General features: G+C 43.1%; 1 protein-coding gene across 1 annotated transcript in view; it reads right to left on the reverse strand.

Moving 5' to 3' along the window:
- Nucleotides 1-383: 383 nt before the first annotated feature.
- The window catches only part of LOC121279980 (interleukin-17 receptor E-like), a 73,685-nt gene continuing 57,876 nt past the window's right edge, over nt 384-16,192 (reverse strand). The window contains exons 12-17 of the mRNA XM_041191600.1: nt 13,931-13,976; nt 10,234-10,382; nt 4,398-4,460; nt 2,289-2,340; nt 1,939-2,046; nt 384-1,033 (exon numbers count right to left, since the gene is read on the reverse strand). Of these exons, the coding sequence (XP_041047534.1) occupies nt 384-1,033; nt 1,939-2,046; nt 2,289-2,340; nt 4,398-4,460; nt 10,234-10,382; nt 13,931-13,976 (1,068 nt within the window). The remainder of the gene's footprint in view (nt 1,034-1,938; nt 2,047-2,288; nt 2,341-4,397; nt 4,461-10,233; nt 10,383-13,930; nt 13,977-16,192) is intronic.

The following is a 16,192-nucleotide window of genomic DNA, read 5'->3' on the forward strand; positions in this document are numbered from 1 at the left end:
GTGTGTCTCTGTGAAGCTAATTTTAAACAATGATCCATGACGTGAAAAATATTCACAGATCTTGATGACTCCTTCCACATGTGACACCTTTACATTCTAAACACCAATTACATGGGTTTAATTCCTGAACTCCAGTCTCCTATTGTTGCATTTAACCTTTCTCAGAACAGCAGACTTGCACTTCTTGTAGTTTTTTGCTTGCAATGGTTTTCTTGTCTCTGTCTGTCTGCACAGTGTCCTTCATTATAAATGCATGCAGGAGACACGAGGTTCATTAAAAAGAAACACGGGCTTAATTCTGCCATTTTACCACAAAGTCCTCTATCCTCCCTCTCTGTCTTGATATTGCTGAGATCTTTTTAACAGTTCAGGCCCAACCAATCTCAGTCTGAGCAGTCATATTCCTCACAGCAGAGAAGCCCATGCCCCTGCAACTTTACGCATTGCTCTATACTGTTTCTCAGCTTTTGCATTTTCTCAGACTGCAGGATTTCACGCACCAGAAACTTAATGCCTAACTTGAAGCTGCATGGAAGTTCTGGAGCAGATAGCAGTGTGCACACCAGGCTTGAAAAATCCTTCAGCATTCGGTATTTAGGGATCTTGGTAAATATTTCTGGAATGTTCTCTTTGCTACATAGCCCATTAAAATAAATAATACTGTAATCTTTAATCCTCTTGTTTCTTAAAAAGTCATTGTAAACACAAGCCATTGAGGTATTGAAAAGGTCATGCAAGTCACTGTGCTCAAGTTTGCTTCCTGGGTCCAACACACTCCATTGGTTGTACCTTTTTTGGCTTCTTTTTGACCAGACAATTATTATCTTTCCTCCTTCGCGCTCTACAAGTTCCCTCTTGCTGTAAAGCCAAGAGACGATACCAATCTCTGCCACTTTGCCAGTATCCCATAAGTCCAGGATGACATTGCAGTGCAGTTCAGTCTTCAGAATATCTGCAAAAGCACAGATCAATGTTTTGTGCTCTTCAGAATCTGGGGAATACATCACCAGTACTGTTCTTCTCCAAAGTGGGGCTGCAAAGATAAGAAAAAGGAGAAGATTTAGGATTATGCTTTTTCATTAAAATAAGTATCTCTTTCCTGCTTGGAAGATGGTGATGTTGGATTATGGCTACCGAGGCACCAGTCTCTGTATTATTAATCATTTTGTATTATTTTCCAATAGCCTCATTTCATTTGTGAGATAAGATGGTGAACGTCAATAAACTGAAAACATCAGTGCTGAGCCGTTTTGGTTGCTCTCAATGTCCGCAGTCTCCAGCAGGAGCTACTGGATTTCAATTGTAGCTGATGTTCCCTGAAGGAGCATGATACATCAATCCCCTTCCTCACTGAGAAGGAGCGAGTGGATCTGAAAGGGGTCCTGGTGTGCAGTTATAAATCACCGTTACTGAAAGATGTAAGAATGTAGCAACTTCTGCTGCAAGAGCCAAAGATGTACAGCTGAAAAGTTTATGTCAGGTGGGGGATGGCTGGGGATTGCTGTGGGAGTACAACTCCATTCACAAGGTATGGGTATGAACGCTGTATGGATCGGATAAATTTATAGTCAGCACACAGAAGTGATATCTATATGAGACTTTTTGTCTGCAATGTTAAATAGGATTGATTCCAGAACAATTTTTGTGTTGTGGATATCTAACAAACATATTTTTAAAGAGGATTAAAAAAAAAATATACAGTGAGTTGTTATGATCTAGAATGCACTGCTTGAAAGGGTGGTGGAGGCAGATTCAATATTAACTTTCAAAAGGGAATTAGATACAGTGTGTGCTTGAAAAGGAGAAACTTGCAGGGCTATGGGGAAAGAGCAGGAGAGTGGGATTAATTGAATAGCTGTTTCATAGAGCCACAGGCATAATGAGTCTGACGTCCTCCTTCTGTGCTGTTCGATTCTCTATATTATATTTTTATGTTACCTGATACAACTTTAGGTCTAAACTTCCAGACCATATAAACAAACAGCAGGATAACAGCTAACACCGCCAGTGTGCCCAAGAGTCCCAGCCCTATCCAATGACGAGGGTCTGCAAAACAAACGACAAGCACAAAAATGGACATTTTAGAAAACAAGTGGAAACAGAGCATATATATATATACATATATATATATATATATATATATATTTTCATTCTTATGGAAACTGAAAAATGCACTGTTTGGATTTTAAGAAACCTGAAGTTGGAAGATAAAGATTCTCAAGTCATATCGCACTTGCAGTACAATAAATTCAAAAATTAGGCCTGATAAAATAAATTGTAACACTTACAGTGTGGACATAGCAGCCTCTTCCCAGAGAAAGTCACATCAGAACGCCACACCTGGGGAAGAGATTTTTGAAAAGGTGTTAAATTTTCTAATAGATACTGCCATCACTCCAATTTATCCACTTAGTACTAGGCTAAGCTATTAAATAACTTTCTGTAGATCTTTTATTTGGCCTGTTGAAGCCCTGTTTTGTCTAAAGGTTCCATTTTCTGTTGGGGGAAAGGATCTGGCGGCTTTGTTGATGGCCTATTGCACACCACTCAAAGAGCTGGTGCTATTACCAGGATATTTTATAGTGTTTCCATTCACAGACGATCTATCAATTCCAATATTGGATTCAAATTCAGAGGATGCGGACGCGTCATTGATAAATCATTGGATTTTCACCGAAAAGAGAACTTAATCAAGAGCCATGCAAATAGAAGCTAACATGGTGCTACAACCAGAAGTATTTCTGGCAGAGCTCCAGTTCAAGGCATATCATGTTGCTCTTTTTTCAAAAACTTGGGTTGGCATGCAGAGCTGCATTCAATAAAATGTAACAAAGAGGACCAGATCCTCTGTGAAAATAGCTGGACAGTGCTTAAAGTATTAGATCTCAGCAGTGGTAAGATTTCATGTGTCAGCCACTAATGGGTTCAGTCACAGATTATTGGAACACTGTTGCTCCAAAGTGCTCTACTGCTGCCACATGCAGTGTATTTGTTTTCATGGGTTAGGAGTTTAAAGTCAGTAATACCTGATCTCCACTTGGAACTTAAAAAGTATCCATTTCATCAGCAATAAGGGGCTAGTTAGCTCAGTTAGCTAGATGGCTATTGTGTGGTTCAGAATAACACCAGCAGCACAGGTTCAATTCCTGTTCTGGCTGCGGTAGGTAGGTTTGCCTCCTCACCTGCCCCACACTTGGTGCAGGATTTTGCTCTTGGCGTGTGGGCTCAGCGGGGGCAGTCAGAAAGCCGACCGCCGCCCGCGATTGGATCCACACCACAATTTCATGCTGATTTGGCCCTTAATTGGCCCACCCTGTGTGTATCACGAGTGACAGCGTTCAGAGCTGCCTCTGCGGGTGGGGGGGAGGGAGAGAGAGCCGGGCCTAGTGTGCAGTTCGCACATGCGCAAGAAAGAGCGCTTCAATCTCCCTGAGGCACGGAGCTCCTGGATGAGGTTTCCTAAAAATTGTAAAAGCCGCTTGGCCTTTTCACCTGCCCACCAACCGTTAGGTTGGACGGGCAGTATAAATTTGAATTTAATTAGATTGCTAATGGCCTTAATAGTGCTTTTAATTATCGATGGGCATGCAGCCGACTCCGGCGCGCAGCCACTGAACAAAATATCACAAGATTGTGCGATGATGTCTGGATGCAATCCTGACATCATCGCGCTTCATTTTACGCTCAGGCATGTGCCTGCATGCTGAACGTAATATTCTGCCCTTGGTGTGGAATGGTGCCCCCTAACCAATTAACTCTCTCTAATAGGGAGAGATTCCTATGGGAATACAGCTAATTACGTACCTATAGTACTAAATTGGCCTCCATCTTGGAGTAGAACAGGGTACACCATTATACCATCAAGTGAATGTTTCGCTGAACGCCTCCTCTTTTATTTTTATTTTATTCACATTTGGCTAGAAGCGATGGCAAAATAACTGTCTTTATAGGATCCCACTATTTAATGGTGGCATTAGCCCATTCAGTAAATCATTCATCCAACATTACCACAAGCAGTTGTGTCACATTTATTTTTTCCCCTCAGGTTCCCAATCATTTTCCCACCACAAGGTTTGACACAAGATCCCACAACCAAAACTGTGGTTGCTCTTATCTCAGATTTCACCACGACTTCCATTATGAATGATTTACTGGCTTTATTGAGCCAAATTCATGATTTAGCTAATAGAGCTGCTTGATTCTCACTTCTGGGACATTGGGAGGGGGTGGAGTCGATGAAAGAGAAATTCGTCCCCTTAACTTTCGTCAAGAAGCCAGTTTGAACAGTATTTTACGGATTTCCCACGTTCTACATGTTCCCCTGCTGATGTTTTCAATGAAGCTTGAGAAATCCCCCCCCACCAAGTTCCTGTAAGATAAATCGATGAGTTACCTACCCTTGCACAGGATTCATGGCTTTCTACAGGCAAAATCAGGAGTTTCTGGGTGTTCATTTTAATCTGTGAAAAACATGAAAATTTTAAAATGAAACATCCATCGGATTACATAGAATTGCATGGAATATACTGCACAAAAACAGGCCATTCAGCCCAGCCAGTACATGTTGGTGTTAATGCTCCACTCAAGTCTCCTTCCATCTTTCCTCACCTAAATCTACCATCATCACCATCCATTCCCTTCTCACTTAAATGCTTGTCTAGCTTCCCCTTGAATATATCTAAACTATGTGCCTCAACCACTCTCTATTCCACATTTTCACCACTCTTTGTGTAAAAGAAGTTTCTTCTGATTTCCCTATTGGATTTCATGCCGACTATCCTGGCCTCTAGTTATGCTACTCCCAACAAGGGTAAATGGCCCAGATTTTTGCCACAATGGAGAGCCTCAGCATAATGGTGAAAATGGTGGAAATGGCCAAAAATCCAAATCTCGCTCCCAAACACAGCAATTCCCATTTTCACAGGGCAGGGCACGTTTAGCGCATGCATATTTTACAGAACAGCTGGCCATATAAATCGTCAGCTGCCTCCATTCAAGTGGGATTTTGGTAGCCTTGGAGCATGGGTCCCAAAGTGTGCAGATTAGACCTGCCAGGAGCAGCTCTGAACTTTGTGGGTTCATTTGGATAGTAAGGGTACCCCTTTGGAGAGGTAAGGTACCCCTTTGGATCTTGTCCCAAGGGGGGGAGGTGAGGTGCCCTTTGGTAGAGGTAAGGTGCCCTTGGTGAGGGGTTGGGGAGGAAGTCAGGTGGCCTTTGGAATTGTTAAAAATAGACATAAATGTGGGTTGCACAATGACACAGTGGTCAGCGCTGCTGTCTCTCAGCTCTAGGGAGCCAGGTTTGATTCTGACCTTGGGTGTCTGTCTGTGTGGAGTTTGCATGTTCTCCCCGTGTCTGCGTGGATTTCCACTGGGTGCTCCGGTTTCCTCCCACCATCCAAAGGATGCTTAGGTGGATTGGTTACAGGTAAATTTCCCCTTAGTGTGTATGTCTGTGAGTGTATGCCCTGTGACGGATTGGCGTCCCATCCTGGGTGTACCCAGCCTAGCGCCCATTGCCTGTCGGGATAGGCTCTGGCCCCCCTGCGACCCTGAATTGGATAAAGCGGTTCTGGAAAAGTGAGTGAGAGACATAAATGTGCATAAAAGGTGCATTAATTCATTACTATCAAGCCCATTGGAACAATCAGCAGACCTGTCAAAATCAACTATCAGAAGCACCTGTCAAAGGGGGCTGTCAAGAATAACTGTTAGAAGGAAATTGGTGAAGGCATTTAAAAGTCTTGCCCTTTAAATCTTTGGAAAAAAACGTCTGTAGTGTAAAAAAAAATGTTTGCTTGCTATTTCACTCTCCCTGTTGACATAAGCCTGAGGGCTTTCATTACTGGATTAGTGCTGCATAGCTCATTTCACAACTATCCATTATCACAGTAAGGTGCCTGCCATTCCACAGTTTGATTGACAGCTACAAGTGCTGGTTAAAGATTCCTGGAAGTGGGATTATGAATTCCAATGATTGCTGTTATTTGGGATTGTGCATTTGAATTAAATGTTTGTTTATAGGGCTTGTTTATTAGGCTTTATTTAGTTGAAGGGACGTAAATGTAGTAAATGGGTTTTTATGGATGAGTGTTTTTTTCCAATGTAGTAAAGTCTGCAATTGACACTGAAAAATTTCTAGAACTTTATTTTATCTCGTCTCTACATGGGTCCTGAGGTCTGTCCATGGTGGATACTGGGTGAGTTGGCATGGTAGGTGTACGGGAAAAGGGTGGTGGGAGGGTGGCATGTGTTGACATGAGTTAGCTCTTAGTTGACATAGGGGCTATGAGGTGGGTGGAGGGGCATAGGTTGGCAGGGAGGGTATGAGTGGCCATGGAAGGTGGGTGTGGGGTGGGGTGAGGTGGCATGGGTTGGCATGGATGGGGCACAGGGAATGTGAGGGCTGAAGAGATGTTTCATGTTTTATTCTTTATTTTTAAATTTTGGACAGAGTGCCAGAGCCCGGAGGCAGACCTTCCACCCAGCCTGTCTCTGCATCTGGCAGCCTCCTCAGTTCTTCCAAGGTCATACACCCCAACTTCTAATCCAGGCTGCACCCCCTCCCACCCCTGTCCCCACACTGAAAATCCAATGTCAGCCATTTTTAAAGATTCGAGTTTGCAGAGCTAGGAATTCACCTGTCTCTGCGCACCTGACCTGGGAGCCAAAATCTGGGCTTGAGTATCCACTCTATCAAAGCCTTCTGAAATTTTAAAGACCTCTTTTTGGTCAACTCTCAGCCTTCTTTTATTTAAAGAGAGAATAGACCCAGTCTGTCAATCCTTTCCTCATATGCATACTCACTCATTTTTTGTATCATCCTTGTCAAACTTCTCTGTGCCCTCTCCAATGCCTCTATATCCTTTTTATAATATGGCGACCAGAACTGTGCACAGTACTCTTAAGTGTGGACTAACCAAGGTTCGAAAAAGGTTTAGCATCACTTCCCTACTTTTTAAGTTCTCTCTCTTTAGAAATAGAGCCTAGGACTTGGGTTGTTTTCTTTTTTTAATGGTCAGGCACAACAGAGAATAGAAATAAGGCAACGTAGGTTAACAGTGAATGGAGTTCCTGCTGTTTGTCATCTGTAAAACTCTTAGGGCAGAATTTTATAGCAACAGGATTTTACATTCCCGCCAAAGTGTTTAGAATGGCTTGCCACAGTTTACAGCCCAGTACCCCCTGTGATGGAGCCATAAAATTCCAGCCTTAGATTTGTTAGGAAATAGAGATAGTTTAAGTAAGTTATATGTGGTATTTGGGTGTGTTAAAAATAAGGTATATCTTTAAGTTTAATTTATATTTTTTTCTACTTGTGGGTTTAAAGGTGAAAAATGGGATCTAGTTTCACTTTTGAGTGGAGACAACAGGTCTAAAGCTCTGTTTGTATACCTGCATTTCTAAAGAGAGTTTTATGACTCTTGAAGGCGAGTTAAAGCAAACAAGAGTATAAAAACTGTCCTGTTGCCTAGCAACAAGGGTCCAGGGAGAGAGACCCATCCCCCCCCCCCCCCAACACACACACACACACACACACACACACACACACACACACACACAGAAAAAACTAGAAAAAGCAGTTTGAGTTCAGTTGGAAGCAGCTGCCAGTGAGACTGGACAGCAGAGGGACAGATAGGAAATCCCAAAGTGAAGTTGAAGCCAGCTGCCAGGGAAAGCTGGACAGGAGAGGAAACTGCAAAAGCAGGTCCCAGAACCTAAAGAAGAAAGTCCCCAGATCTAGGGGAGTGGAAGAGGAAAGGTCCCAAAAGGACTGTTAAGTCAAAGGAAAAGGCCAGGAACCTGGAAATGGTCCTGTTAAGTGAAGTTAAGAGTAAGGAGCCTGAAGATGCAAAGAGACAGCTGAAGGTCTGTAACTGTTTATCATGGGTATATGAAGCAGTGGGGTATTATTGACGGCTGAGTCAGTGAGACAGAGTGTGTGGAAGAAAACTTGAATGTACGTTGTGACACAGGGGAGAGGAACATCAGAAGGAGAGTTTGAAACCCTGGAGGTGGACTCTTGCAGAAGGCATCTGAGAGAAAGCATGGTTTGGAAGAAGATTCCAAAGCGAGTCCTTGAAGAGTGGAGATTGGAAACCCTCATCTGAAAGACTGAGTGCAGTGAGACCAGTTGGCTCCCAGTGTGACAAGCATCTGGGGTGGTGGGGGGCCGGGGGGGGGGGGGGTGGAGTTGGCGAGAGATCCATAGCAGCTGTTTGGGAAGGCATCTGTCACTTGGTTTCAGAACATGGTGTGCCTGACCACAGGTCATCTATTGGTTTACATGGACTATGTACTTACAGTGAACATTAGAGTATGAAATAGCTTTTGTAATTTATGTTATTCTTACAAATCTGTATATATCTGTAAAGGTATAGTTGTGGGTGAAGAAATATTGTAATATGGTTCACCTTTTCTTATTTAGTAAATGTTTTATTCATTTGTTAAAAGTTCATCAGCTGACTCCTGTGGCTCTGTTCAGTAGCCCCTCTCCACGTATCTTAAACAAAAAATAAAAGTGAGGGTCTATCAAGCCAGATTCCACGCTGGAATCACGCTTGTCCAGTAGTAACATCCACTGGGATCATAACTAAATAACTCTAGGCAGCTTCAACCCCTTTCACAGTGAATCTGAGCTTGCATCATAAATGTGACCATAACGCAACTAGCAGCATTTCTCAACAATACCTGAAATAGAGCTATCACACTAGTGGAGTAGAGATTTATCTAATGTTGGGGTTAAGGCACATTTATGCAGTAAAGCATACATTGCTTTATCTTTCTTCTATCATATACCGTACCTATCAAGATCACTCATCTTGATACCAGCCGGGGGAACAAACATCAAAAGTATTCTGTTCACATTCACCTGCTTAGGAAAGTGCAGTGTTATGCATGTGGGCAAGGTGAATACATACATTTTTCAGGGAAAAGCATTAAAAGAGATAAAGAATAGTAATAATAGGTAAATAAGATCTTATAATTAACAATTCTAGAATTGAAAACTAGTCTCAGTAATGGTGCATGGAACTATTGTCGATTTTCATAAAAACCTATCTGGTTCACTAATGTCCATTAGGGAGGGAAATCTACCATCCTTACCTGGTCTGGCTTACATGTGACTCCAGACCCATAGCAATGTGGTTGACTCTTAATAGCCCTCTGAAATGGCCTAGCAAGTCACTCAGTCGAGGGCAATTAAGGATGGGCAACAAATGCTGACACAGCCAGCAACACCTACATCCCATGAAAGAACAAAGAACAAAAAAAGGTTCCTGAGCAATGATGTGAAGAGAAAGCAATGTCAAATAGGGTGTAGGAGCACATTTTTTAGAACAATTGATGATAAGTTAAAGCATACTATTTTGCCCTTGTATAAGGCTTTGGTCAGGCCTCAGTTAGAATAATGTTTCCAATGTTAGTCTCCTTGGAAAGGGTGCAGAGCAGGATCAAAAGATTAATCCCAAGTTTGATGCATCTTTGTTACCTGGATAGGCCAATGGAGAGTTGGACTCAATGTTTTAGAGATAAGCAAGCTATGGATTGGATAAAAGATTTATAAGATGAAGCACTTTACTCGAGTAGACAGTTTGTTCCATATCAAGTTGTACAAGGGCCAGAACTTAGTTGTGTGTTAGGAGGTGATTCTTTTCCCAAAAAAAATATTGGAACAGGCTGCCACTCATAGTATAAACACTGATACACTGAATTCCTCTATCCTCCAAGTAAGAGATGGCCCTGTTTCTGGACTAGGATGCAAATCACCTTATACAAAAGGAAGGTACTGCATATCATTATTACCAATCCCCTGGAGCAGTTTTGATTGCCCTAAGGAATCAAAGAGGAATTTCCCAGATTTTCTCCACCCAAATTGGATGCCTTATCTCATTTTCCACTGCGCTCAGGAGCTCACATAGTTTTGGATGAGGTTGGGAGGTCGGGACTATATATATTGTAATGCACAGGGCATTACCAATGTGTTGGATGGATCAGATGGACAAGAGGGTTCTCCCATCTGTCCTTGTTTCCATGTTCATATGTTTGTATCAAGGCAAGCTGCAAGAAGAAGGTATTAATCATTTCTAAGCATATAGTTTCTTCCAAATGGCAGTCCAACAGTCTACATTGACAAGTGTTGTTTTCAAATAAAGTTATTTTGACATGTATTAGCTAGCAGGGCTCTAGTGGAGATGATCCTTGACAAAGGTTGAGATATCAAACAGTTCTCACCTGGCTTATGCTGTGGATCATACTCAAATTTTTGCATTCCTCTCCTACTCTCTCGCATAGAACAGCACTGAAAGATGCCGGGATGTGTGAAACAAAGGTCAGCAAGAGTTTGTTTGATTCTGTCGCCAAAGTCACATTCCAATCAGTGTCTGCAAACAAAAGAGTCTCTGTGATGTTAGTTAGACAGATTAGATGCTGTCACTAATTAACAGTATTGAACTAGCTTACAGCCTCAAGTTTATCAAATTAAATTAAAGATCTTCTTTAATTCACTGAGGAGTTCAAGTGCATTGGGTCATTCAATGCTTTCAAAACACAGTATAGATGCAAGTTGTTGCTGTCTGTTTATGGGCGTCACTGTAATGGCCGCACACCACCACCCCTCTCTTGTTCTCTGCCCTGGCAACATAATTCCTAAAATGAAGATTGCCTCAGTTTGTGTCTGAATGAAGAAAAGAATGAATGTGTGCATCAATAATCCAGGCTAATTTTATCTCCAGCACCTTGCATCGTGCAAGAATGTCTCTCAGCATCTAACCCAGAACAAGCTCTCCTCTTGCCATCTCATCCTTGCACACAAGCTTGCCAATATATCCTCAAAAAGAAAAACCACACACATTTTTGATGTCTCGAGCCACACTCCCAGTCTCCCAGTTACATCAGCAGTGACCACATTTTCCAGTGGTGCTGCCAGACACCTATAGCCTCGGGTGCTCCAATTGGCCCTTCCCCCTATTGAAGTCATCTAACATCCCTAATTGGACAGGGCTGCTGGAGGTGGCCTATTATTAGGTGAAGAAGAGAGGGAATGATGTAAATTCAGTGCCATTGAAATGGCAAAAAAGCAGCAACATGAGACAAAACAGCATTAGCTACAAGGCTGGTGAGAGGGAGGAAGAGCTCCCAACCTGACAGAGAAACTTACATCAGTAGGTTGAAAAATTGAGACTGTTGTCATTCTAACAGAGGAGATTACAAGATGGTTTGATAGAAGAAGTGTTTAAAATGATGAAGAGATGAGGCAGAGTAAATAGAAACGGATTGTTTCCAATGATTGAAGGGTCTAGAATGATGAGATATAAAAGTAACATTCAGTCTAAGAGACTAAGGACAGACAGCAGAAGAAACCTTTTTATGCACTGGGTTCTAAGGCCATGGAATGCAATACTGCCTAAGGATGTCAAATGCTGCTTTCTAAAGGCATTTGTATAATTATCTAAAGAGAAAATATTTGCAGGGCTATGAGAAAAAGGCAAGGGAATGGGATTTGTTGAGTTGCTCTTGCAGAAGGCCAGCACAGGCTCAATGGCCGAATAGCCTCCTTCTGTGCTGTAGCTATTCCATATTGCTATTGTTAGGCAGAAAAGTTCTCATGGAGTTTTCTCAAGGCAACCCTGCCGATGGTTAGATGATGTTGTAAAGCATGTTATTAACATGGCTTCTGATTTAATAGCTTAAGTGTACAGGCAGAGATTTAAGAAATCAAGAAAAGACGTACAGAGAAATGGTTTTTAAGCTAAAAGTCAATTGGCAGATATTGCTTGAAAGTGCAAGTTTAACACACTATGAAGGTTTTTCCATTTAGTGTTAAGTGACTAATTCCAGGAGATAGTTCCAAATGGTTTACGAAAGTGGTTACTTCAACAGGGATGTAAAAAAAACTCCAAGTGGCTAGGAGATGTGCTGGTCATTTCATGGCTCTTGTGAGCACAGGTTAGCAGTTGTATGGGTGTTGTGGGAGGCCAATGGCCTCACATCTACCTGAGGATGAAGTGGTCTGCAAGTCAGCTGCAAAACAGCCCGAGGTGTAGTCAGAGGGCAACAGCCAGGCTTTGGAGGTGGTACAGTGAAAATTCACTACATTGGTCCCTGGGATGGGGAGATTTTCCTATGACAAGGCTGAGTAAATTGGGCCTATGTTCTCTGGCATTTAGAAAATTGAGAGGCGATCTTACTGAAACATAGAAGATTCTGAAAGGGTTTGATAGGATAGACACTGGGATAATGTTGCTGCTGGTCGGGGAACCTAAAACACGGGGGCAGGGTCTCAGGATAAGGTCATTTAGTACCGAGATGTGGAGAAATTACTTCACTCAAATGGTTGTGCATCTTTAGAATTCTCTACCCCAGAGGGTTGTGGATGTTCCAGCGCTGAATACATTTAAGGCTGGGATAGACAGATTTTTGGTCTCTCAGGGGATAGCAGGAGTGGGCAGCAAAATGGAGTTGAAACCTAGGATCAGCCATGATCATATTGAATGGCGAAGCAGGCTCGATGGGCCGTGTGGTCTCCTCATGCTCTTATTTCTTGTTTGCAACCTGTCATGCAGTGAAGCAGGGCTCCAATTCACCAAACTGGTAAACGTCCACCTCACCCTGACTCCTGAACACAACAAATTTACACATCGCTAGTGCTGGACAAAAGGATCTGTCAGGCCAGCAACTGGAAAATTACAGCAGAAAGTCAGTAAGACTTACGACGACAAGGGCACGAAGGCAGGTAAAGGCAGGAAGGCTTGATGGAAAGAGGGAGGGAATAAGACTGACAATGAAGTACTTTTGAAATGTAGGAAACACGGCAGCAAATTTGCACACACAAGCTCCCACAGACAGAAACGTGAACATGACTAGATGATTGTTTTTTGTGATGCTGACCTAAGGGATAAATATTAGCCAAGTCATCAAGGAGAACTGTCATACTCTTCTTTGAGATAGTACAATGGGATCTTTTACATCCACCTGAGAGGATGGATGGGGTCTAAGTTTAACAGCTCATCTGAAAGGTGACACTTTGAGCAGTGCAGCACTCCCTCAGCACTGCACTAGAGTGTCAACTTGATTCTTGTGCTCAAGCCTCTGGAGCGGGACTTGAAACAACAACCTTGTGATTCAGGGGCAAGAGAGAGTGCTGAGCCACTGAACCCACAACAAGAGAGACTGAAACTTCTCAGAGACAGTGGTATCTATTTGAAATTTGGGAGTGTAGGAACAGAGGGGTAGGATAGCACAGGTGAGTGATGAAGAGACTTGCCAGTATGGCAGACAGCACCATGTAACACGAACACAGACATTAGACAACCCCCTCCTACCATAGACATTAGTCAGTTTAGAATGAGTGAATAAAACCACATTTATACATTGATAATCCGGAACCAAAGAACGAAAGACTCGTATTTATATAGCATTTTAAGGAATCACCAGAAATCTCAAAGCGCTTTACAGACAATGAAGTACTTTTTGAAATGTATTGGAGGAAGCTTGGCAGCCAATATGTGCCGAGCAAGATCCCACAAACAACAATGTAATAATGAGCAGATAACCTGTTTTTGTGACATTGATTGAGGGATAAATATTGACCAGGGATAAAGCCCCCTCTTTTCTTCAAAATGGCACTATGGGGATCTCTTATGTTCATCTGAGAGGGCAAATGGAGCCTGGTTTAACATCTGATCTAAAAACCAGCACATCTGACAGTACAGCACTTCCTCAGTACTGCAGTGGAGTATCAGCCTTGATTTCCTGTGCTCAAGTCCTGCAGGAGAGGCAGATTTTCCTGATAAAATTGAGTTTGATTTATTCCTATTCACCTCCTAACTGAAGTGTGCACCATGGCTCCCTCTGAATGCTCAAGCACATGCTGATTTTAAAGGCGGTAAACACTGCAGTCATAATCATTTTTTAAAAAAATCTAACTTACCTGGTCTGTTTCGACACTCAACATGGCTACTGTTTTTATATTTAAACTGCAAAAGAAAACAAAGGAGATCAAGGTGATTCACATCATTATCATGAAAATGGAGGTATGTGGTGCCAGAACATCACTCTTTCTACACTTGTGGATCAATGCCATAGATAACCTTAAATTACAAGCTCATTCATGAGGCCACAAACAACTTGCTGTAGGCAGTTACCTTGGAAACTATTGCTAAATCAGAACTCTGCCCAATAGTACCAGCTTTGTTCTCTTTATTATCAGCATCTGTTCCCAGTAAATTCAGTATCAGGAAAACCTTCCCCTAGGTCAGGATTACAAAAACATGCAGTTTTACTCACTCAGTATAAGCTGATGGGTGGCTATGGAGGAGGGTGTTGTCTAATGTACGTGTGTGACTGTTGCATGGTCCCATCTGCTGTACAGGGAAGTCTCTTATCACCTGCAGCAGGATTTTCCATGCAGGCTTTCGATTGCCGCCTTCAGGCTGAAATGTTGGTGAGAAGCCCACGTTGTGTGGGAAATTTGCCAGGGTTTGTTTGTTGTGCTCCCTGCATTACGAAGCCCCCCCGCCGCCCCCCCTCCGGCTGGGTTAATACCAGCTGTAGCTGGGTGTGGCTCTTTGGTGGGGACTAATTGCCCCCGTTAAGGGCTTCAATTGATGGCAAGGTGGGAGGGCCTTTATATGGCCTGGAGCACTGCCCGCTACCCACCGCTCGTCCACACCCCCTACCATGGCCTATGCCAGGAGGCTGCACTAGGGAGTTAAATTGGCCCCCACCACCTAAAGGAAAATTCCAGTCGGCCTCCTTTAATTTGCCTTAATAGGCCCTCAACAAGCCAGGTCATCTGCCCACTGTGTGCGGGCAGGTAGCTCTGCCAACACCCCTCCTCCAACATTGCCACCTTGGCAAAAACGGCCCAGAAGTTGGGTGTAGCCGGAAAGCCAACATGCCACCCAACATCAGACCAAACCTGTGCTCAGTATTCCAGATGTGGTCTTACCAAACCCCTGCACAACTGTAGCAAAACTGCCTTATTCTTGTACTCCTATCCCCTTGCAATAAAAGCCAATATACTATTGGTCCCCCAATTGCTTGCTGTACCTGCGTGCCAGCTTGCTATTTTTCTTGCACAATTACACCCAAGTCTCTCCGAACATCTACATTTACAAGTTCACCTCAGGGACAAACAAGACACCAAGGGTGGGATTTTTCAGCCCCGCCCGCCCGCAGGATCTTCCAGTTCCGCCAAAGCCAATGGATTTTTGGCTGGCTCACTCTATCCACTGCGGTGGGAACCATTGCACTGGGGCTGGAAAAGCCCGGCTCAGGTTGTGAACAGTTTGGTTCAGCCTCAGCGAGTTGCCAAGGAGAGGGACAGAGTAAGTGGCAAGTATGGAATTTGTCGCAGGGGTCAAAATAATGACACCAGTCTTCCCAATATTTAGTTGGGGGAAATTTCTGAGCATCCAATACTTGATATCAAGCAAGCAATGTGGCCAATTAGCCAGCCAATGACCGTCCCATCAGTCTACTCTCAATCATCAGTAAAGTGATGGAAGGGGTCATCAACAGTACTATCAAGCGGCACCTGCTTAGTAATAACCTGCTCACTGATGCTCAGTTTGGGTTCTGCCAGGGCCACTCAGCTCTTGACCTCATTATAGTCTTGGTTCAAACATGGACAAAAGATCTGAACTCCAGAAGTGAGGTGAGAGTAACTGCTCTTGACATCAAACCAGCATTTGATCGAGTTTGGCATCAAGGAGCCCTATTAAAACTAGAGTCAATGGGAATCAGGGAGAAAACTCTCCACTGGTTGGAGTGATACCTAGCACAAAGAAAGATGGTTGTGGTTGTTGGAGGTCAATCATCTCAGCTCCAGGACATCACTACAGGAGTTCCTCAGGATAGTGTCCTAGGCCCAACCATTTTCAGCTGCTTCATCAATGACCTTCCTGCTATCTTAAGGTCAGAAGTAGGGATGTTCACTGATGGTTGCACAATGTTCAGCGCCATTCGCATTTCCTCAGATACTGAAGCAGTCCATGTCCAAATGCAGCAAGATCTGAACAATATCCAGGCTCGGGCTGACAAGTGGCAAGTAACGTTCGCCCACCTTAGAGAATGAAGCTGGGGAAATAACAATAGGGAACCAGGAAATGGCAGAGGAGTTGAAAAAATACTTTGCTTCAGTTTCACGATAGAAGATACTAATAGCATTTCAAAAATGCTAAATAATCAA

Source organism: Carcharodon carcharias, chromosome 7, assembly GCF_017639515.1.
Source record: "Carcharodon carcharias isolate sCarCar2 chromosome 7, sCarCar2.pri, whole genome shotgun sequence".
NCBI lineage: Eukaryota > Metazoa > Chordata > Chondrichthyes > Lamniformes > Lamnidae > Carcharodon > Carcharodon carcharias.